Raw genomic sequence first — 22,920 nt, forward strand, 5'->3', positions numbered from 1 at the left:
TGCGTGATGCATGCATATATGTTTGAATACCAAAAGCACAACATTTTGATGTGGCGCATGCATGCGTCAAAAAACGCACAATCCCCACATAGATCTGGTTCATGATGCGTCGCATGCTCTCCCCCCCCCCCCACTTCGACCCGGTGGGAGGGATTCGTGCGTACACATGTGCGTGAAGTATATAGTTCCATGTACCGAACCGTATAAGACGAACCAAAATCTAATGCCCTCCTAATTATAAGTCAAATCAACCTCTATCGTTGTCGGTCGAAGTGATTGACCAAGCGGGCACACAGAGATGGACGAAGCATCTCGCTGGTAACCCCGTGAGTGAATGCTAGAGGACAACCGCCATCGCTTGCTTGTGGGCCAAACACATGTATGGAGATGTGTGGTTGTGATGTTTGAATACCTAATATATATATATATATATATATATATATATATATATATATATATATATATATATATATATATATATATATATATATATATGCAGAACTTTGATGTGGCACCTGCCTCGGAAACCTTTAAGTCTCCCACATGAACCGAGGTTCATGACACGTAGTGTATATATGTTGCCTCCTCCCCTCTTCGATGTGTAATATATACTCCTACGTACCATAACACAACCCGAAAATAATCCTCCTTGTTCATCAAATTACCTTTCTCGTTGTGTCATATATTAGATGGACGACGACCTCGCCGGCCCATAGAGGGAAGAGTCATAGGCGAATGAGTTACAACCATCGTCTGCATGTGGCCCAATGTGTTGGTGATGTTTTTAATACCCAATATGCACAACTTCTTTGTGGCACCTGCCTCGGAAACCGAAAAGTCCCCACACGGAGCGAGATCGATTCATGACGTGTACTATATACTCCTACCACAACACAACCCAAAAAGAAACCTCCTTGTTGGTTCAAAGTGATGGAGGACAACCTCGCGGGCCCACGGATGGAAGCATCGCACGCGAGTGAGTGTCCTATATGACGCGTAGTATTGCCCCCGGCCACCATCTTCAACGCGTACTATATATATACTCCTACCGTACGTATAACAAAAATCCAAAAAATGACCATCCTAGTTGGTCAAATTAACCTCTCTCGTCGCATGTCATAGTGCTGGATGGCGACCTCGCCGGCCCACACGAGTGAGTGTCCTAGGACCACCGCGTGCATGTGGCCCAAAGATGCATGACAAACTTTTTCTGCAGCGAACATGCGACCAAAGGAGTTTAGTGTTGAAAATTGAAAAAAAAAGATAACATCTATCTGTTGTTTATACATTCATTGATTTCCCAGGGATTTAAATGTGCAAAAATCAAATTTGATCTACATGAGATCCGTGATAGTGCACGAAAATGGATTGCAAAATCATATGTGTACGTGCCCCTGGGTGCATGTTTAGTCCCCATTTAAGAAATTTCTAACATCTAGAATCTTGATTTTAAAATCCAATAAATCCAAAACTAAGTTTAAATTCATGAAACTTATCGTGGTGTCATATGGACACCAATAGACTGTGATATTATTTTTTTCAAATTTGAGACAAGTTTTGATATAATCTTCTTACATACAGGAAATTATAAATAATTATCAACCAATATCGCAAACGAACTCTTTATTCGAACTGTGTGCTTTAGACCAACAATATAAGTGCAGTACTTCGGTTAAGCAATAAAGCGGCAGAATTAATCATCAAAAAGGAAAAATCAATATAATATGTACCGCACACGCGTCCCATGTGCCGTACGAGCATGTGTGAGTTGACGAGACGCATGCTAGCAGGCAGACCAGGAGGCCGAGGCATGCGCGTGTTCGTTACGCACTCATCGTGGGGCGTGCTAGTAGCTATGTGAAATGACGGTAGGCGTGCCAGCAGACCGCTGCGCAGGCTCACCGGGAGGCGAGCCAGCCCTTTGATCGCCGCCCACCTCGCTCCCACTGCTCCATATTAATGGCGCGCCCGATTCGCGGCCGCACACCCCATCAACAGTTGTCACCACCGCATGGAGTGTATTAGGATTTTGCCGAACCGCACCATCTGTGGGAATGGCGACGCAGGGGCTGGTGAAGCACCCGCGCAACGCATGAAACTGGGCGTAGAGGTTGCTGTCGCCACCGACGAGGTCTCGTGCGGGCTGCAGCGTGACCTTGACTTCATCGCCGTCGTGGTGCCTCCCAAGCCAGAGCCGGAGGTCCACAGCTACTCCGGCAACGACTCCGACTCCGACGGAAAACCGGTTAGTCCCCCCCCCCCCCCTTGTTGGGAACAGAAACCCTTGGTTATGTTCACCTAGTCCATGAAAGCAGAGTAAGATTCGTTAGATCCGTGTAGCTTGAAATCTGCCTGAATTGTTGAAGTATCCGGGGGCTATTTTTGGTGTTACCCAACCAGGCGGCGCCTCATATCTGCTTGGCTCATCATCAAACCCTCCCTGCGTGTGCCGCCTTGCATATTTCTGCAATGACATTCAATAGTTTTGGGATTAATCTTTCTGCCTTTTTTCCTACAACTATGGGTAACATGTCATGTACTGAAGGTAACGTATAAGTTGAACTTGCAACGCTGGGCATTATTAAACTTTTTTCTCTATTCTCCATGTACTTTCAGTTGAACTGATGGATGGACATGTTGAGCACTGATGTACGGATGTACTGTTAGCACTGATGCATCGCTGTGGGTTAATGAGCTTATGCATGTTTTTTATGTTTTTCCCTAAAACTGATGCATGCACATTTGGTGCACTGCTGGCAACCTTAACATTGAACTTGGGAGTAGTTGGCAGCTATGAATTTGATGCATGTCTTTTGTTTTCCACTGGAACTGATGCATCTACATTAGAAGTACTCCTAGTTTCTGTATAACTGAACTTACTGTGTAACAGGTGTATTTAGTCTTTTCAACAACAGTCTTTTCCTCGTTCGAACTGATGCATCTACATGACATGTACTATTAGTAATCTCAACTTATAACTTGCAGTGGTAGTTGAACCTTTTATGTGAACTTATTAAGCTACATGAACTGATGCATAACTTTAAGTCTTTTTTACTCAAACTGATGCAAGCACAATAGAGGTACTGACAGTAACCTCGACATCAAAATTGTGTATCAAGTGGTAGGGACCCAATGAACTAATGTAAGAATATGCGACGTACTATCTGCTTTTGCATCATAGAACTTGCAGAACAACACGGGGGTATATGATTTTCTAAAGTAGGACTAATGAACTTATAGTGCGACATCACACATGTCTAGTGTTTCAACTGAGCGATCTAGCATGCTTTTTCTCACACAATCACACGCAGGAGAATTGGACTGAGCCTTTGTTTTTGAATCAGATTCAATAGCAACAGTTTCTCGAATCGGAAATTCATCAAGATTTGCAGGGGAAAGAAGGAATCACCTGAAAACGGACGCCGTCAAACCTGTCATCCTGCTCACTGACGGCGGCATGGTCTTCTTGCTAGTGGGGACGGCGTTTTGGGATGAGTTTTGCAGGTCGCGCCATTGATCCCGACGGATGGAGCTTGGTTGGTGGGGGAGGAGGCGCAACCACCTTCATGGCGTCGCCGGATCCGGCGGCGACCCTCCACGCCGTTGAGGCCTCCCTTTGCTCAGGCTACCGCTGTCGCTCGCTTGTTCACGGCGACATCCATAGAAGAGGAGAGGAGGCGGCGGAGTAGGTCACGGATCAGGCGGTGGAGGAGCGACCCGTCACGGCGCCACGGGCTCCCTCGCTCCGGCTGCCGCCGTCGCTCGCTCGCCCGCGACAGCTGCCTCCGGCGATAGGAGATGAGTTAGGTTGGGGTGGGTCGGGGAGTTTCTGCGGTGCAGGCTGTAGGCGCACCGCGTCCTTATAGGGCCGAGGGGTAACAGAATAGTATAGGGAAAATCCATCCTACCACCCAGGGGTAGTTACCCCACATGTCTAATATACTATCATATTGTATTATATATACTACTTTATCATTTTAAATATGTTCATATATTTTATATAACATATGCCAAAGTGAGTTACATGAAAAAATTGGAAGTTAGCCCATGGTTTTTATTATATTTGCGAAATACACATATATTTGTACGTAAAAAAGAGCATACCCAAAATATGATGCATACTACCTAAAAAGTAGTACATATACTACCTAAACATTCTTATATACTACATACTACCTGTACATACTCTCCGATTTGATACATACTACATACAACATACAAAACTCAAGTGGTGGTAACTACCACTGATGGTAGATAAAATTTGTCTTATTCCTATATATATATATATAGGGAAAATCCATCCTACCACCCAGGGGTAGTTACCCCACATGTCTAATATACTATCATATTGTATTATATATACTACTTTATCATTTTAAATATGTTCATATATTTTATATAACATATTTCAAAGTGAGTTACATAAAAAATTGCAAGTTAGCCCATGGTTTTTATTATATTTACAAAATACACATATATTTGTACGTAAAAAAGAGCATACCCAAAATACGATGCATACTATCTAAAAAGTAGTGTATATACTACCTAAACAATCTTATATACTACATAGTACTTGTACATACTCTCCGATTTGATACATACTACATACAACATACAAAACTCAAGTGGTGGTAACTACCACTGATGGTAAATAAAATTTGTCATATATATATATATATATATATATATATATATATATATATATATATATATATATATATATTATATATACCACTACTAAAAAGGTAGGGAAACTGTTTCGCGCAAAGCAAAACGAGCCGCACCACTTGCATGTTTACCTTTTCCAACAAGCCAAACCTGGTGAAGCTTGCCAATACATTCTGTATTGACCCTTGTGGCTGCAACGTATCATCTTGCAGGACATAGGGTTACAACGCTATACTCAACTTCTCCCTGTGAGTGCATGGACACCACAAGACTAGAATGATATCTCCGATGCATGAATATATTGTAAGCTAGCCCACGAGCTAAGTAGGTGTGTATTAAAAAGCACTGGATCGACAATGTAATACTTGACACATGATGTATTCTCGGTACTTCATCATCCACTTTGCATGTCAGCTATCGATCCAAGGACTGACACAGTAAGCGCAGAGATTTGGGCCCCATTCAGGGACCGGGTCGTGACAAAAGAAGTATCAACTCGAATGAATATGAAAATACTAATCAAACGGAAGAATTTATAAACATTAGTGATGTATGATACCGAGTGTGCCATAAGTATTGTAGCATATTAATCCCATTGGTTTGTGTGTGCGCGTCCTTTAGTTTCTTACATAAATTTATTTTTGATTCCTAAAATATCTTCAAATGATAAAAGGGAAATTTTATAGACCCACACCCATTAGCCATGACATTTCCATTCATATTGCACAACAAATGAATAATTTTTGAATTCAACAAGCAAACTAGAAGAAGCGAGCAATTGTCTCTGATTAACTTTATTTTCTCCCGGAATGATGGAAGAGGTACTTTATTCATATTCTTCAATTTAAAATCCTGATAAACATGCACATGAAGAGACCAAACTCAACAGACAATATTCCACATACATTGTACGAATTAATTTCTAAAAATATCCAACGATGAAATGTAGGGCACTCGGTCAATTTGATAGAGAAGTTTCATGGGTGGAGCAAGCTAATTGATTGGTCATTAGCCAACCAATAAGGGACCATTAGTTTAGTGCACGGCGATCGATTCGTCCCTCTGACACATCAGCAAGCAACTTGTGGTTAAACTTGAGAAAGTTTCCAACAAGGTAAAAGATCTCATTTTTGGTGTTCTCCTCTGGGATGTCGACCACAAATGACTCAATCACCAGTGCTCCCGGATGACCATCAATGACCTCATGGTGGACCGTCAAAATAGATGAATAGTTCTAGATAAATAAAAATAAGACACGATTTTAGTATCCTAGAAAAATAATCTCATAATAATTAACCTCAAGTGTGCTCCAACTACCAATATGTGGGTACTTGATAAATACTTCACTCACACACACATACACATGTGTGTGTGTCCAGATATGTATATTAAAGTGCATTAACATTATTATATATGTGGTCTGAGTGGGTTCACGTGTGGAAGTGTTATATGATCTACTTTCTTACCTATGTTTTGTTTCTAACCATTAATTTGAATATTGTGAACCAACATTTTTCTAAAAGTGTCCACGTATAAAATGTGAAGACAACTAATGAAAATTATGTATGTAATAATATCTTTTGGAACTTTATTGTAAACATACACTAGTAAAATAAACTAATCGAATTGTATTCCATTGACTTCAAATGAGAAATGATATTATCTCCTTGATAGAGATGTCTTGGACGCTAATTTAAAAAGAATTATGAATATTTATTTAAATATAGTTGTACATTTGGTATCATTTTTACTGCTATATGGAATATTTCATACTAAGTTTATAAGGCCCAAGATGTGAAAAAAAGTTGACAGGTGATGATACATATTTGTTGGTAGAACGGCCACTGTATAATAGAATATAAAAATTAAACATACATTGGAGGCTCAAAATTAGTTACATACCTTCAACGGATGATCACCATCAATAAACTTGACACTGAGGATGTGCTCATTGTCATCGAGCAGCTCCAATCTCTCGATGCTCCATTTACCAGGCAACCCACTTTTGAGAGTGACCTCTCTAACACATCCTGGCTCAATGTTCCCTTGCATCACACAGTTTTCCACAAAACGCTTGTAAACTTGTGGCTTGTCAAACCTCCTCACAACTGACCAAACCTAACATGTAATGAACACGCAAAAGGACATGAATTGAATCGATATTAGTAAGCTCCATGGTATGTATGATTTGACATAATGTGTACAATTAAGGCATTAAGTTAAATGTTATTTCATATGCATTAGCAACAGATCATCCACATAAAATGCTTCATGTTCTCAAGCACTTTAGTGTGATAAATGTGAAACTAAAATATAATCATTTTATTTGAATATTGCTAACAGGTTAAAACATTTCTTTTGCTAAACTCCTATGTCTTTTAGATTGTTTTGGTAGACTAAAAGGTATCTATTGTTACATGAGAGAACTATGATAATAAGAGTGAATGTGATATACTAAAGAATGGCTCTATTGCTAATATTTTATCAAGTCAAGACAATGATATGATAAAAAAATCATATGAGAAGTTGCCAATCCAAACGAGAGTGCAATTTTATTTTGCTGGGAAAATAATTATGGTCACACTAGTTTATTGTTAAGCCATACTAATTATAAATAATATGTATTATGTTATAAATAGTACTTTATTAAATTACAAGTATTGTGAACAGGTGTCGCAAATGTGTACTAATCAAAACAAGTGTGGTTTTTTTCCTTAAAAGCTTCTTAAGATTTTAGTTTATGCAACCATAGTAGTAGAAATTAGTATCAATTTATTTGTCAAATGAGCCATGGGTTCATGTCATCGTGGTAAAAATAGCAATAATATGTATCTACTCTAAATATGTAAAATGTCAATGCAATTTAGAGGCTGGCATAGAAAAGTTCGTTGCCATTTGAAGATTTATGTTCCCTATTTTACCAAGCTATCAATGAGCTCAAAATTATACAAAATAAAAATTTAAATGTGTGCCAATCACCAAGAGGTATATTCTCAAACTGTCCAGATTCACCCAACTAACAACCAAACCACACAAATGGTATTTCCAAACCCACACAAAAAAAATTTGAAACCCCACTCCGCAATCAAAACAAAGAACGCCTAAAAACGTGAAGGGGCACTTGTGACTAGGAGAGAAACCCTACACCATGACAGTGGTGGAAATAAAACTCAGTAGCTCAGGAGCTCAATGGGTGCTTGAGAACTCGGATGGAGCTAGAGTGTTTCCTTGTTATGTGGGTGGCCCAAGAGTTCCCTTATTCCATGATGTGCCTCATCATTAGTTCTACACCATATTGTTCTAACTGTAACTAGCTTTTTGACGAACAACGGTAACTAGCTTTGTACAACTATTTGCTTGGCAGCAAGAGCATTACTAGTTATGTAGGTGGCTATTTGCGTTTCCTTACTCCATCATGTATGGGAGGGACTGTCACTTTACCATAACATTCTTTTGGTATATTTTTCCTATAGAGCCATTATCTTTTTTGCGGTGTCCTATAGAGCCATTATCATGGTGACTTGAATGTTCCCTTAGAGGCATGTACAATGGTTTATATAGTACACATGAATTAGAGAAGCCAAACAAGCATAGTATAAGATAGATTATGTCTTAGTGCTATGGTGCTATTAATGTTTATAGATCCTAAATATTATGATGTGATTAAAAGTTAACTAAAAAACATATGAATAAGAGAACACATCTCGTAGATTGTAGGCAAATATCTTACCTTTCTTATTAAGAGATGATTCCTGATCTAAGAGAAACACCTCTTTTTCATTTCTCTCTCTTCCACCTCACCAATTATCGTATGAGGCATCACTAAGATAGTACAATTGTACATGCCCTTACTCCATGGGTGGCTAGAGAGTTTCCTTATTTCATGACATGTTCCATGCCACCACTAGTTCACTCTGACTCCTTTCTAGCAATAATTACTTTTTATCATTATTGTCTTGTTGTTAGGGTGTTTCCTTCTTAAGTTAAGTGTGTGATGTCTACATTAGTTTGTCACACCTTTTCTCTACCAATATAGTTTTCTGTATAGGCTAGAGTGTTTCCTTAGTTCATTGGTGGCTAAAGTTCTTATATTGTGGTGTGTGCCCGTTGGTAAGCCTTTGCCAATTTGTTCTGATGTTGTTTTTTGCATGCACCTATTATCTCGGTGGCTAGGGTATTTCCTTATTTTATGATGTGTAACGTTCTTTATTATCTGTCATATACCATAGCACTATCAATTTTCCACATGCGCTACTACTCTCTCTGGTTGTGCGAGATATCAACCCTCTTAGCTATGGATGGGACGTTGAAATTGTAAACCAAAAAAGAAACCCCAAAATATGGGGTTAATTCATTCTCTTTTTTTGGTGCGTAAATCACATGTGAAAATAATCAAAGTTATTTTAGTCCATGGTCCAGATTTTTTAAATCTCACAGTATGTGCCACACCACCATCAGTTTGTCACTACTCTTTTCTGGCAATAACTATTTTTCTGCTAATATTGTCTTCTTGCCATAGTGTTTCCTTATTTAGTGGTGTATGATGTGCTCGCATTGGTTTGCCATAGATCATTTCCTTAGTACATGGGTGGTTAAAAAAATCTTATCTTGGCACGCGCCAGTTGGCAAGCCATCGTCAATTTGTCGCAAGGTTATTTTTTGTGTGCATCTATTTATCTTGGTGGTGTTTCTTTATTGTGTTGCGTGTAACGTTCCTAATTATAGTGTGTATACCACAACACTGCTCTCTAACTCAACACCCTGATCATGCATGATTTCGGCCCTCTTAACAATGGATAAGCATAAAAACCGTAAGCCAAACCAAAAAAACAAATGGTAAGGTTAATTCATTTTTATTTTGGTGCTTAAATCACGTGTGAACAATGAAAATGATCCAGGTTAACGAAATGGACCAAATACATCCAACTTCCCAGCCCTTGCATATACCCTATAACTAGGCAACAAATAAAACATGCCTAATTGGTCACATGTGTCGCCCGAGCCCCCACAACATCCTTATCTGGCAGGAAGCGGTAGACAGTGTGTTGCTTGCTGGCAAACTTGTCAGACGTGTGCCACTTTGGCTACTCCTAAAGTCCTACCGTGCACGAGTTCATCATCTTTGCTAACTCCTTCCCCCACCCCTACCACACCCCATCGCCCGCGATTTGTCCAACACCATGGCACTCTCGACCTAAGTAGCTGACCTCATCTCCCTTCCCATCGAGCATGGTAGTCGACCTTCCCATTGCATGATGCGAACCATATGCATCTTCATCCCCACGCGAATCCCCCCAAGACCTTTGTTTTCTTCTTTCTTAAATCTAATGGTTCACTCCAACTAAAAAAAACTAATCAGTCACTTTAGTCTAACTTAGGGATTGGACAGAATCATCGGTTCCTATAATTTCTGAGTTAATTCGGTCAACACTCTTAGAAAACGAAAAATATGTAGAAACGGAAATTTTGAATGGAGAAAACAAAACAAAAACGACCACAAACCCCTATGCTCACCCCATATAGGTCGATTAGCCTCAAAGTGCATCCGCCTGTTGATTAATATATTTCTTAGACTTCAATGCCAATCAAAATCAGAAACCGACAACTACCAAGAACTTTTTTTATGACAAATTTGGTTTTAGATGGCATACGACGCATGCAAGAACGATGTATAACTTGAGAGGTAGGCATGTGTTTCTTACGGTTTGGAGGGGCGCCTTGATGTGCTTGGCGATGAAGGAGGTGCACTGGTTGGCGCCTGGCTCGTGTTGGTGGAACCGCCGCACGTACTCCATCTCCTCTGGGCGGAGCACGGTGTGCTCGTCCCATGGCCTCCAGATCCCATCCGCGCCCACACCGCTGCTTCCGCCATCCATCTTCACTCTCCCTCCTGCATACAGTACTCTTAACTAGGGGATTGAAAATGAGCTAGAAATTGTGCCCTTATAACGAGGAGGTGGTGTCTTGCCGTGTAAATGTGTGATGTCCGTTACTACTTTTTTAGGCGGGTCCTTTGCATTTATGTTTTCTAGACATTGTTTATTTTTAGATTACTCGCCACATACGCCATGTGGTTGCGAGTCCGTTACTACTATTGAATATCAGTAGCGACGCTCTCGTGGAGGTTTGTCTTTTGATTGCGTGTAAGCAAGAGTCTAATTAGCTTTTTTCCGTTGAGGCAAAAGAGCTTGATTAGCTTTTTTAGGCAATCTCGTAAAGCTTTATTAAGTCGTTCAAATGTTTACAGAGACGGAAATAATTGCCGTGTTGATCTACCAAGCATGGCGGTCAACCCAAAGACAAAAGAGCCCACCGGAAGCTCCTAGACGGCGCCCTATGCGGTGACTAGAAGTCCTGGCGCCCACTAGTGTTGAATCCTATTCGGCGCCCTCTGCGCCCGCTACAGTGCAATACGCAAACGGGCGCATACCCCCCTTCTCCGCTGGGCCGCCCATCTAGCTCTTTTACTCTGTGTTTATCAATTCGCAAAAAAACTCTGCTTGTACTGAGGAATCGAACTCGGGACGTCCTGCTTAATAGTAAACCGCGGTAACCACCCCACCAAAACTGACATGCAAACTTTTAAATATTTATTTGTTTTCTTCTTTCTTTTTTTCTTCCGTGTTCGTTTTTCTATTTTCATTTTTCATTTTTTTCTTCCTAGGTTCCATGAACTTTTTTCAAATTTGTGAAATTATTATTCAAAATCGATGAACTTTTATCAAATCTGACGAACTTTTTCAAATCGATGAACTATTTCCAAATTCGATGAACTTTTTTTCAGATTTGATGAACTTTTTACCAAATTTGATGAACTTTTTCCAAATTTAATGATTTTTTTTCAAATTCAATGAACTTTTCTTCAAATTCGATGAACTTTTTTCAAAATTGATGAACTATTTTTTCAAATCGATGAACTTTTTATTAAAATCGATGAACTTCTTTCAAATTCGTGAACTTTTCCCAAAATTTGATGAACTTTCCTTAAAATCGATGAACTTTCTCAAATTGAGGAATTCTTTTTCAAATGTGATGATTTTTTTGAAAAGTCAACATGGTCAACTGCAAAGCGGTCAAAAGTTTAATGGTCAACTGAATTGAACGATCAACGTGTCAATTGAATCGGACGATAGAGTTTTCTGTCTGTAGAGCGATCGAAGAAGAGGAATGATCGATCCAGCTAAATGGGCCGGCCCAAGTGAGCTGGGACGTGAGCGCCAGCAGCCCAAAGCGGCGCATAAGGCGCCAACGAGGAGGACTCCCCCACTAGCTACAGCAAATGGGTCAGCCCATTCCACCGTCGCATGCAGTACCTCGCCTTAGCGCGTTCGATTCGTTGGTCAACAGTTGACCGGTCAACCATTGGCTTTTGCAAAAAAAAGAAAAAAAAAAAAGAAATATGAAAAAAAAACTCTAAAATTCGAAAAAAAAATGTGAATTGAGAAAAATTCATGGATCCTGAAAAAAATCATCGAATTGGAAAGAACTTCACAAATTTGAAAATAAGTTCATCGATTTTGGAAGAAAAAAGTTCATTGATTTTGAAAAAAGTTCATCGAATTTGAAAATAGTTCACAAATTTGAAAAAAAATCATCAGTTTTGGAAAAATTTCATCAATTTTTCAAAAAACCTTACTGCTTTTTTAAAAATCACTGATTTTTAGAAAATAATCATAGTTTTTGAAAAAAAAACATCAATTTTGGAAAGAACTCATGAATTTGAAAAAATCAGCAATTTTAAAAACAAAAAATGAAAAATGCTCGCCCATTTAGCAAAGAAAAAGAAAAAACCAAACAAAACCATTTCAAAAAAAGAGAAAATATATTTAAAAAAAAAGGCTTCCAACTTGAGAAAGAATAAAAGGAAAAACCGAAGTTACTAGGCACTTTTTTTTAGCGACTGTTAGTAGGCACATGTGTTGTGATGTCCTGGTGGTTGGTGCGCTGCTCTGCGAAGGTTGAGGTCTCGAGTTCGAATCCGGCCTGCTTGCTTTCAGCGCGTATTGCAGTGTGTTGTGTTTCTATCGGGTCTTTTGATGTGCTCAGTTAGTCAGATTTCCATCAAGAGGTGTACAGGACACAAGCCCCAAGCCAGAAGAGATGACCCAAGATTTGAGAATTTTTGTCAAAATACAACATGCTATTGAACTAAAAGCTTTACTAAAGATGCACACCATGTTTTTAGTTAATCTACAAGTTGCTGCTCATCTCAAAAAAAACGATCGCAATTAGGTGTCCGCCACAATCACAAGGTTACGGGTAATTCAAACTCAGTACGGGTGGCATGACTTCACATTTCAATGCAATATTGAAGCTAAACTTTACATGGGATTGTCAAATCGTTCTCTTCTCTAAATGATGTGCCAATCGAATAACACACTCCCCGCTGTTCCCAAATAAATATGGCCAATGTAAATATAATGGAACTTAGGAAACTGGGTCACAAAGATTTGTCAGGCGAGGCTGATATTAACAGACATCGGAAAATTTATAGAACTGGGACGAAATTCATACTGCATCAGTTCAACAAACGTAAGTGCGTGTATGCAAAAGGAGAGGTCAACGAAATTCTGGTACGACCAAAGGTGTCTGCCAAATGTACCAGGTTGCGTATTTGGGACTGCAAGTTACATCGCATATATGGGATCAGGAGTGGTATTTAGTTATCTAATGAGCCTGAATATTGTGTAGAGAAACTACTTTGTTCCTTTCATACTCCCTCTGTCCGAAAAAGCTTGTCCCAACCTTGTCTTTCAAATGGATGTATCTAACACTAACTTGGTGCTAGATTCATCCATTTAAGAGACAAGCATTTTCGGACGGAGGGAGTACTATACTGAATTTGTGAAGTAGGAAACATTCATCTTGGCGGCGGCGCCAAGTACAAGAAATTGCCGAACTGAAACTGAAAAAGAAGCTAAAAATATGAAGGGGACAGAACCACCAGATCAAGTCAAGGGCCAATAACTCTGATACTGTTTCCCAGATGCCTGGTGAAATTGCTAATAGCGTCACCGTAGTCAAACTGTTGTCCAGGATATGCAACACAGCAAATACTTGTAGGGACATGCATTTAAGGTGTGTTTTCATCTTACAATGAAAGACTGAAAACAAGTAATGTGGAAGCTCGCCGTACTGCAAGCATGACTTGTATCTGTATGAGACAACTTGTTATCAATGCACAGTTTGATTACTCACTCGAAACACAGGTACCAATATGGAGTAGCATATTGTCGGCACCCCGACCGTAGATTCAAGGACACTTACTTTGATGGAAGATTATTTTGACCGTAGACCTGGAATGTTGCTCAGTCCCATCTTTTTAAGGATAAGCTTAGTCAGTGCTGGAGGATTGTTGAGCCCCAGACTTCTACTGAACTCATTAGCCAGCGATACAAGCTGGTACTTATCACGGCCGATTTGCTTATTCGAATTATAGTAACCAAGCCATGCTTGATACGCAGATTCCTTATCTTTCACCTCCACATGTGCAAGAGCTTTCTCAACCTAAAACAAAAATAAAAATGTGCAACATAGCATTATGACACATTGAACTCGTCAAATATTTTAAATAAATTAATGACAACATTCCATGTAGATGGCTTTCTAAAGTAGGTTCATTTTGCTACTGCCCTCCACGGTTGCGCCTACAAAAAAACATTTCTACCTTGTGCCTTAAAATATTGTGATGGCTTTCCAAACATTCGTTTATTTTGCTACTTCTACATATTCATGGCTAATGTGATGTAAGATTAACTAGACACAAATTTGCAAAAACATCAACAGAGGGAAAAAAAACAACCGGAAAACGATCAGAACCAGCCAAATCCTGAATCAAAGAAGGGTCTAACACTTCTTCGGATGGTGCAATTTTCTATCATCGATATGTCCATTGCTATTTTGCTTGTCAAAACACCAACAAGTTGTGCACTGGTGAAGGAGCTACGGTACCTTCCGTTTAGTGTCCAAATCAATTAGTGGTAGTGTTGCCTCTGTAATAGGCAAATCTTTGATACTTCTCAAGAAGTATTCTTCCCATGGTGCCAACAATAAGACTCCGCTCCCCTCATTACCTTTGCGGCCAGTTCTACCAAGACGGTGGATATATTGCTCCCTGTCACTCGGAACACCCAACTGCAATGACCATCATATCAGTTCACTCCGATTTATAATAACATGCGTAAGGACACAAAAGATAAGCATGTTCATATTTAGTTACAACTAATTATTTATAGTTGCATGTGGAAGATATCTTTCTGAGTGGTTGTAAAGAGCAAATAGAAAAGAAAATTCTTATCTACCCAATAAATAAGAACATAGACAACTACAATACAAGAGGTTGGTTACCTGCAGAACTAGTGTGACATTAGGATAATCAACACCCCTAGCAGATACATCAGAGCTAACAAGAATAAGACCCTTTGATTCCTTAAATTCTTTTGATATCCTGGTTCTGTAACTTTGTGGCTTTCTGGAGTGGATCTCACGTACGTTCAACTTCAGTTCAGACAGGAGTTCAGCAACAAGACTTGTTACTTTTGCTGTTGTACAAAACACAATCACCTGCATTTGTCTTGTCATAAATCTGTGTATAGTAGTGACTAGAGAAGACACTGCAAAGTCAACAATTAAATTACCTTGTAGTCAACATTTTCCGAAATATGGTCCGTTAAAAGACCATATAGGATAGAGAATTGTTTATCTAGTGGCGCAACCAAATGCATTTGTTTCACCTGAATATGGTAATAATAAGCATCATGTTGGATAATAAAAAGCAAAGTTGAAGCAATTAACAAGTGCATGGTTGAAAATATACCTGTGAATGTGTTTCCTCACTTCCTTCTTGAACAGTGTTGACAAATTCAAGATCTCTTTTCATGGCAACATGACATACTTGACGAACCTAGAATTAGTACAAATTCAGTATATGTTGACCAAATAAACTGATTGCTTGAGTGGGTTTACTCAGTATACCTCATCTGGAACTGTAGCAGAAAATAGGAGTGTTTGGCGCTGTTTGGGGAGTGCAGCTACTATTCTCTCGATATCAGTTCGGAACCCCATATCTAACAAGCGGTCAGCTTCATCAAGAATAAGGAATTTGACGCCCATCAATCTAGTAGCAAATCCTGGTGTGTTCTCCATATGATCCTTAAGCCTTCCCGGTGTAGCTACCAGAATCTGCATATTAGCATTACTTTCAGATCATGACATGTGACCATAGGAAGAGCAAGGATTATTCAGCGAGCTATTTCCAATCACCTGGCAAGGGTTTGTGTGCATGCGTTTCTGCTCAAGAGCCATCCTAGTGCCACCAATTACAAGTTGTACTCCAATTGATGGATGGAATTTAAGAAGTTTGTTAGCCTCTGCAGCAGCCTGATCAGCAAGCTCGCGTGTCGGGCACACAACAATAACACTAATGGGTGGTCTTTTTTTATCATGGTCATGAGGGGGCAATTTGGAGACAACTTCAATGGCTGGAAGCTGAACATAAACAATGGTGAATTACAAATTGAGACCGAATGAAGCCCTAAATAATTAAATACAAGAAAAATATCAATACTCAAGCAGGGTATTTACCAAGAATGCCACAGTTTTTCCGGTTCCTGTCCTTGCTTTGGCCAGGACATCCTTCCCTGCAGAGAAAAGGTTTGTTAGTTTGTCAGCAGTGACTAAGATGCAATTTAAGTTAAGATATTTTCACAGCTGTGTACAGCCAAACAAGGCACAGTTCAGATTGTCCAGGTTGTCCTCCCTTCAAATCAACTAAAGGTTCGCATCGTGTTTCTTGTGCCATAGTAATACTTCTGTCAAAACAATTATTTGCAGCACAAACACACCAAGTCCATTTTCAATGTCCAAGTTCAGTGAGGTTGTTTCAGTTATATTTTTAATCAGAAGGCTCATAACTAATTGTTGTAATTCAAGAATTTATACATAGGCTGTTAAAGCCAGCTGAAAGATTATTACTCAAAATTTCAGGAACCTATACATAGTTTATGTTTTCTGAAGCTTGTATAGACCTTATAGTTATAGCCATTGTTGAGGAAATCGTTAACCACTAGCTGCTCGGTTCGCTGGCGAGTAGGGGATTAATAGGCTAATTGGCAAGTTAATCGGCCAATTAATCAATTGATTGGATGATTTATCAGTTTATCGGCTACTCAGTGACCCTATGGGTAGGGATTAATCGGCAAGTGAACTAGTTAATTGGACGAATTCTTGACCACTTATATAGCTACTGAGAAACTATGGGAAGTATCATCACTATAAGGCCATATGGTCAATTCCACTGATGTGTTTTAGTATTAATTGTTGCGTGTTGATTTTTGCATACAGTAAGGAGATTCGGTATAAGTGACCTATAAAGGAGATGAACAATTCACTCATGCATGCACATTAGTCACAACTCCAGAATATTGTGCTTTTTCCTTGAAAAGAAAACTATGTTGGCAAGACTGAAGAGCATGAAGCAGAAGTGAATGAAGCTGTGGATTGTGTTGTGGTGAGTGTGCATATGGGCAATGCTACCTATGTACTGAGTTGTTGGGCATGTTCTGTTCAATAAGATAGCTGAGCTGTGTGACTGTTAGATGTGTGGAGCTATAAACAGAAAGGTTTTCAAGAGGGGTACTGTAAACTAAGCATTGGTTAATATAGAGGTATTTTTGTGTTCTCTGTCTCTCCCCCCAGCATCTTCTCCTTCACTGATCCCCAATTCCTTGTTCTGTCCACAATACCTTTGTGCCTCAGTAGCAGTGACGAGACATAAAAAAACTGAGGGTGGTGGTTGGTGAAGGGTGAGGTGGGGTGAGTGGGCTATCAATTGGCTCTCCACCCTACAAGTGTTCATCATCTCTCAATTTAGCTTTCCCAATAATCATTAAATACAGGGTCAACGCACTTCCATATTTTTTCTGTAAGGGTGTGTTTTTATAACACAGAAATGACTACAAGCAGAACAATCCTTATGAGTTCCAATATAATATAGCCTAATGCCCTATTCCTCCTGTCAGTTATCGAAATTAACCTGTTAAATATTTGAGCAACCAAAACATGGGCCATTGGACATCGTGAAGCAGTTACTTATTTTTGTCCGCCACCTCGGCTCTTCAAGTCCATCAAAACAAAGGAAGTGGCATCGGTGAGTGGTGCAAAAATGCATGTGAAGAGAAGGGAAGGAAATGAAGCCAACTAAGCGAATAATAGGTAGCCTTTAGACATCAGGGGCCCAGTAAAATGAAAAGGGTTAACCAAGGAACGGTGGAAGAGATTTTTAGAAAATGGGAGTTGTGGGGGTATATTTTGGAAAATGAAAAGATAAAATGCCTAGAAGGAGAGTGGTAATGGATAATGTTCGTCCCTTTGTATAGCCTGTGAGTCCTAACAAGGAAAGATATGCAAACCATAAAGTAAAATCATAACTGTCCACGTATACAAACAGCACGGTGTTAACCTTTAAGTATAATAGGAAGCGTGGCCTCCTGAACCGCAGTCATCCGTTCATACCCAGCAGCTTTAACACCTTTTAATGTCGCGGGAGAGAGAGAACATTCATCAAACCTGTGATGTAAAACAAAAGAAGATCCAACAGGATAGGGCATTAGAGATTAAAAGGTTGCTAGGTGTGTTATCAGCACATATGCTCTTAAATCTCAATACATGTCTGCAACTATTTGGAAAGAATGCAGATGGCCAATTAGAGATCATAAGGACGTAATAAGCCAAAACAATCCGCCCATAATCATAGCACATGGCTGACTATAGTTTCCATGAAACATATCATTTCATAGACCAGGGTATCACAAGCTGCAGAGACATTGAGCAAACATAATTATACCAAGTTCTATTTTAATATACAAAAATCACAAGCAGTAATAAGAATCAGCTAATTTAGCAATAGAACAATTTGTTGCCCTCAACACTATGCTACAAATGTCATATATTTTCCTCGTCACATGGTGGGGTCACAAAATAACAGCTTCAAAACTAAGAAAAGAATCATTAAGCAACTTAAATTATGGTATGGTTGAGAAAATAGACACAACCTCCATTCACTGCTGCAAGTAAGTGGATTGCTATTGACAGGTCATCATGATTTAAAATGTGCATCCTTTGTGCACTTCCAGTACAAAAGCCAACTAATGCAGCTAGATGAAATCAATCCTGATTAAGTTAGTCATTAAGAAGATAGTGATACTTGGATAGTAGTCAGTAACAGTTTCTAGTAGAGCATGACTCTGAACAAGATATATTTTCTTCACTGGCATAAGGTCCTAAAATTTATTAGAATTAAGGATAACTTTCAATACAAAAGCCAACTAATGCATCTAGATGAAATCAATCCTGATTAAGATAATGATACTTGGATAGTAGTCAGTAATAGTTTCTAGTAGTGCGTGACTATGAACAAGATACATTTTCTTCACTGGCCTAAGGTCCTGGAATTGATCAGAATTGAGGATAGAACAATACTGAAGTTTCTAATAACCCACCCCACATTCAAGGATCATGGAACCTGTGTACACTATGATGAAAACACACCAAACAACAGGCAAATACTAAATATCTGTTTGCACTTCCAAGGATAGGAGGCTTTGCGGCCAAGTTGGAGGCAGCTATAGAAGTTCTTATTAACTTCGCATATGATAACTAAGTATAGTGTTAATTGGGATGAAAGTGATGCTATTTGTTGAACTAACATTTAGGCAAATACCACAAAAGTGAATAAAAAAGACCCAAGATAGCAAGCAGTCATTCACGCGCTTCACAACTCAAATATATGCATGACCTAACATATATCTATCCTATGCACGGATATATGATCACAAAGTAACAATCTAACTAGTCGCCATAGAGAAAAGAAAACAAAGTACAACACATACAGAAAAATTCCATAACAATGGCAGGATATATTTATTGTGAATTAGAGAAAGGTTGAGCAAGAGCTACCTTCTCTGACTCAAATACGAATCAGCACCTCCATTATCTCTTGTGCCCAGTACAGTCTCCTGTTCAACTGACTCAGAAGAGACAGATTTCTTAGCTGCACTGTTAACAAAATCCTCCTGGCCAGAATCATCACCAGAGAGACCATCCTCAAAACCCGATGGCCCATCATCCTCATCAACTTCCCCTGACTCACTATCATCCTCTGATGAACCAAAATCAGACATTTTCCGACCCTTTGACCGTCGATCACCAAAATCCACATCCCTGACTTTACCTCCTCTACGTGATCCCAAACTCCCCATCTTCTCTGCTCTCCCACCACGATTATGCCTTCCACCAGAAGCTCCAAACTCAATTGCATCATCGTCGTCGTCGTCATCGTCGTCATCCAAATCACTTTCCGTACCTCCTCTGCGTGACAAAGTTGACATCCTTCCACCACGGCCACGAATTCCCCTGGGAGACCCAAAACCAACTTCTTCACCACTGTCATCCTCTTCATCATCCAGATCGCTTCCCCTGCCTCCTCTGCTTGACAAACCTGATGCCCTTCCACCACGGCCTCGTCTTCCCCTGGGAGACCTAAAACCAACTTCTTCACCGCTGTCATCCTCCTCGTCATCCAGATCGCTTCCCCTGCGTCCTCTACCTGACAAATCTGTTGTCCTCCCACCACGACCTCGCCTTCCCCTGGGAGACCCAATCCCAGATTCTTCATCATCCAAATCACCATACCTCCCTCCCCTGTGTGACACACCCGATGCCCTCCCACCCCGGCCACGCTGACCCCTCGAAGACCGAAACCCAGCCTCATCACCAAAATCACCTCCCCTCCCTCCTCTCTGTGAAAACCCCGAAGACATCCCGCCCCGCCCTCGCCTTCCCCTCGCAGAACCAAACCCAGATTCACCATCATCACTGAGATCAGAACTCACCACCCTCCCCCTTCGATCAGAGCCAGGCCTATCGCCCCCGAACCGACCACCACGACTATCGCTGCCGAATCGACCACCACGCCTGTCGCCACCAAACCGACCACCACGACTATCGCCGCCGAACCGACCACCGCGCCTATCACCGCCAAAATCCCCGCCGCGTCTCTCTCCGCCGAACTCACCGCCATCAAACCTCGACCTCGTCGGCGGTCCCCCCGAATCCCTCCCTCTTCGGCCTCCCCTGGAGGCAGCGGGTTTGCGGGTGGAGGCCTCGCGCTCGTCGCCGCTGCTGAGACCAAGGTTGAAGGAGTCGGCCTTGATGTCGCTGACCCAGTCGCTGAGGTCAGCCTCGTCCTCGATTAGGCTCCGCGCGGCGCCGCCGGTGCGCGAGGAGAGGAAGCGGGTGCTGATGGGAACGGCGGCGCCATTTCCCGGCGGGATGGGGTGTAGGAGGGAGAGAGAATCAGCATGGCGGGCCGCGGAGAAGGAGCCTGCCGCGGCGCGGCGGAGGAAGCCAAGCAGATGATGGCGGCCTCGCATGGCGGAGGTGCGGGGCTGAGTTTAGGGTTTAAGGGAGAGACGGCGGCGTCTCGGGGCTTATGGCATTTTGGGGGGCTTTAGGTTCAGGTTCTGAAGAGGGAATGCTGATCAGAGATTCACTGAACAAGTTTAGGTTGATTTTTGGTGAGCTCTCATGGCCGTCCGATTTTCAGATACGAAAAAAACCATTTCCAGACGGATCTGAGGGAGGATCTCCTCTCTCACGGACAAATTCCTGGCTCGCCCATGCGTCGCTCCACGCGAGCGGCTCGGGCGGAAGCCTAGCAGTCATCTTCGCCGCCACCCTCCATCCCATGCTGCCCACGACACAATGTCGTCAGGCAAAGCCCTGGCGGCGGCTGGTGCAGTTTGGGGGCTATCATGTGCGGGACCAAAGCATCTCAAACATGATAAAAATTACATTGAGATTTCGAGACCATCGAACGGTCACTACTGCCATTAGAACGTGTTGCCAACGTGTCGCTGTCGTCGCCCCCTTACCAAAGTCGGCTTGACCTTCCTGATGATAGCCGGGAAGTTTCTTCGTGCATGTGTCCATAAGGACCAGCGCCCTGGAGCCGCGGTCGTCGTCGTTAAACCCTTATATAGATCTGAAACAGTTGTCACCAAATCTCGCCACATGATGAGAAAACACTAATCTCGCCACCCCCAAGGAGAAGGCAGGAATTTACGCTTGAGCTCCGTTACTACGTCCAGACAAACGAAGGAGGGTTGAAGCTCGGAAGACAAACTTGAAGAAGAAGCAATGCCATCCGCCCAAGCGCCGCACCTACGAGGATTAAAGACCCTAACCTAAACTACTAACCAAAGTGAAGGCAACGGATTCTCCTCCCCCGCCACCGGGCATCGGAGCGGCAGGCAGAGGGGAGGCAAATCCACAGGCTCGTCAGTGAAGTATGAAGGGGAACCCTAACAGCTTAGGGTTAGTGGAGGAAACGAGAGTGTAAGTGCATCTAGTGCCCCTTAGTGATTTTGGTGTATTGAACACTTATAGGTTAAGGGACTAATGTGTTTATGAGTGTACACAGGTCTATAAGTCTATGAGGAGTTTGATATTTACAGAGAAAGTCGACCCCTAAAAATGAAGTTCTTTGACTGAAGACTTTGGATTTCTGAAGACTTTCTGAAGACTTTGAAAGTGAAGAGGTGTGACCTTGAAGACTTGGTATTCATTTGAGGAACATGAAGCGTGAAGACTTTTGTGTTCGTAGTTTCATTTTCCCTTTCTTGAGTCATAGGAAACACCGTACTGTTAAAGGGGGTCGAGGAAATACTAAGGAAAAATTTCCATGTGATGCTCAACTCAAAATCCTACACCTACCAATCCCTTCGAGTGAAGCCATTGGAAATCTCATACAGTTCAGTCATATTCTTCAGTGACAGAGACGAAGTTCTTCTGGTCTCTGAGGAATTTGTTCTGACTGAGGAGTTAGGAATTCGCCAGTGCGGATTGCCTACACAGTGAGGAACATGATAGCCCTGAGGAATTTGATACTCAAATTTCCGACCGTTGTTGTGCTATGCGCCAGCTGTCCCAAAATATCTACCCACCTAACGGTCATATCATTGAAGGGCATTTATGTCTTATCATGTCGGGCTGCTCCCTAGGCTATAAATAGCCGCCCCCTACAACCACTAGCTGGTTGGCTGCTCCGAGAGAAACTGACACTTGTCATTTGAGAGCATTCCATCCTCCGAGGACTTTGAGCGAAAATCATCAAGTGAGGAAAACCCAAACCCAAACACCTACAAACCCAAAGTGATTGAGCATCACTGAAGAGATTGATCCTGCGTGGATCCG

General features: G+C 41.2%; 2 protein-coding genes across 2 annotated transcripts; both read right to left on the reverse strand.

The window, feature by feature from the left end:
* Window positions 1–5,456: 5,456 nt before the first annotated feature.
* On the reverse strand, window positions 5,457–10,601 carry LOC109762240 (abscisic acid receptor PYL3-like). The gene is made up of 3 exons (XM_020321060.4): window positions 10,371–10,601; window positions 6,571–6,786; window positions 5,457–5,902 (listed from the first exon to the last, which is right to left on the reverse strand). Exons 1-3 carry the CDS (start codon window positions 10,542–10,544, stop codon window positions 5,699–5,701), a joined length of 594 nt encoding a protein of 197 aa, XP_020176649.1. The 5' UTR covers window positions 10,545–10,601; the 3' UTR covers window positions 5,457–5,698.
* A 2,634-nt stretch (window positions 10,602–13,235) lies between these two features.
* Window positions 13,236–21,185, reverse strand: LOC109762233 (DEAD-box ATP-dependent RNA helicase 31). Its single transcript, XM_073504012.1, has 11 exons — window positions 19,624–21,185; window positions 18,128–18,234; window positions 16,252–16,307; window positions 15,931–16,155; window positions 15,643–15,849; window positions 15,485–15,571; window positions 15,306–15,401; window positions 15,016–15,231; window positions 14,620–14,802; window positions 13,936–14,175; window positions 13,236–13,822 (listed from the first exon to the last, which is right to left on the reverse strand). Exons 1-10 carry the CDS (start codon window positions 21,096–21,098, stop codon window positions 13,948–13,950), a joined length of 2,880 nt encoding a protein of 959 aa, XP_073360113.1. The 5' UTR covers window positions 21,099–21,185; the 3' UTR covers window positions 13,236–13,822; window positions 13,936–13,947.
* Window positions 21,186–22,920: the final 1,735 nt, after the last annotated feature.

Source organism: Aegilops tauschii, chromosome 7, assembly GCF_002575655.3.
Source record: "Aegilops tauschii subsp. strangulata cultivar AL8/78 chromosome 7, Aet v6.0, whole genome shotgun sequence".
Classification (NCBI taxonomy): Eukaryota; Viridiplantae; Streptophyta; class Magnoliopsida; order Poales; family Poaceae; genus Aegilops; species Aegilops tauschii.

What these genes read in the sequence shown, in the direction of transcription:
- LOC109762240 (XM_020321060.4), bottom strand. Translation starts at nt 10,544, where the DNA reads ATGGATGGCGGAAGCAGCGGTGTGGGCGCGGATGGGATCTGGAGGCCA. An exon ending in TCAAGGCGCCCCTCCAAACC is followed by an intron (nt 6,787 to 10,370) that starts GTAAGAAACACA and finishes ATTACATGTTAG; the next exon opens with GTTTGGTCAGTTGTGAGGAG. An exon ending in ATGGTGATCATCCGTTGAAG is followed by an intron (nt 5,903 to 6,570) that starts GTATGTAACTAA and finishes TTATTTATCTAG; the next exon opens with AACTATTCATCTATTTTGAC.
- LOC109762233 (XM_073504012.1), bottom strand. Translation starts at nt 21,098, where the DNA reads ATGCGAGGCCGCCATCATCTGCTTGGCTTCCTCCGCCGCGCCGCGGCA. An exon ending in TGCACACAAACCCTTGCCAG is followed by an intron (nt 15,850 to 15,930) that starts GTGATTGGAAAT and finishes GCTAATATGCAG; the next exon opens with ATTCTGGTAGCTACACCGGG. An exon ending in ATGTCACACTAGTTCTGCAG is followed by an intron (nt 14,803 to 15,015) that starts GTAACCAACCTC and finishes TGGTCATTGCAG; the next exon opens with TTGGGTGTTCCGAGTGACAG.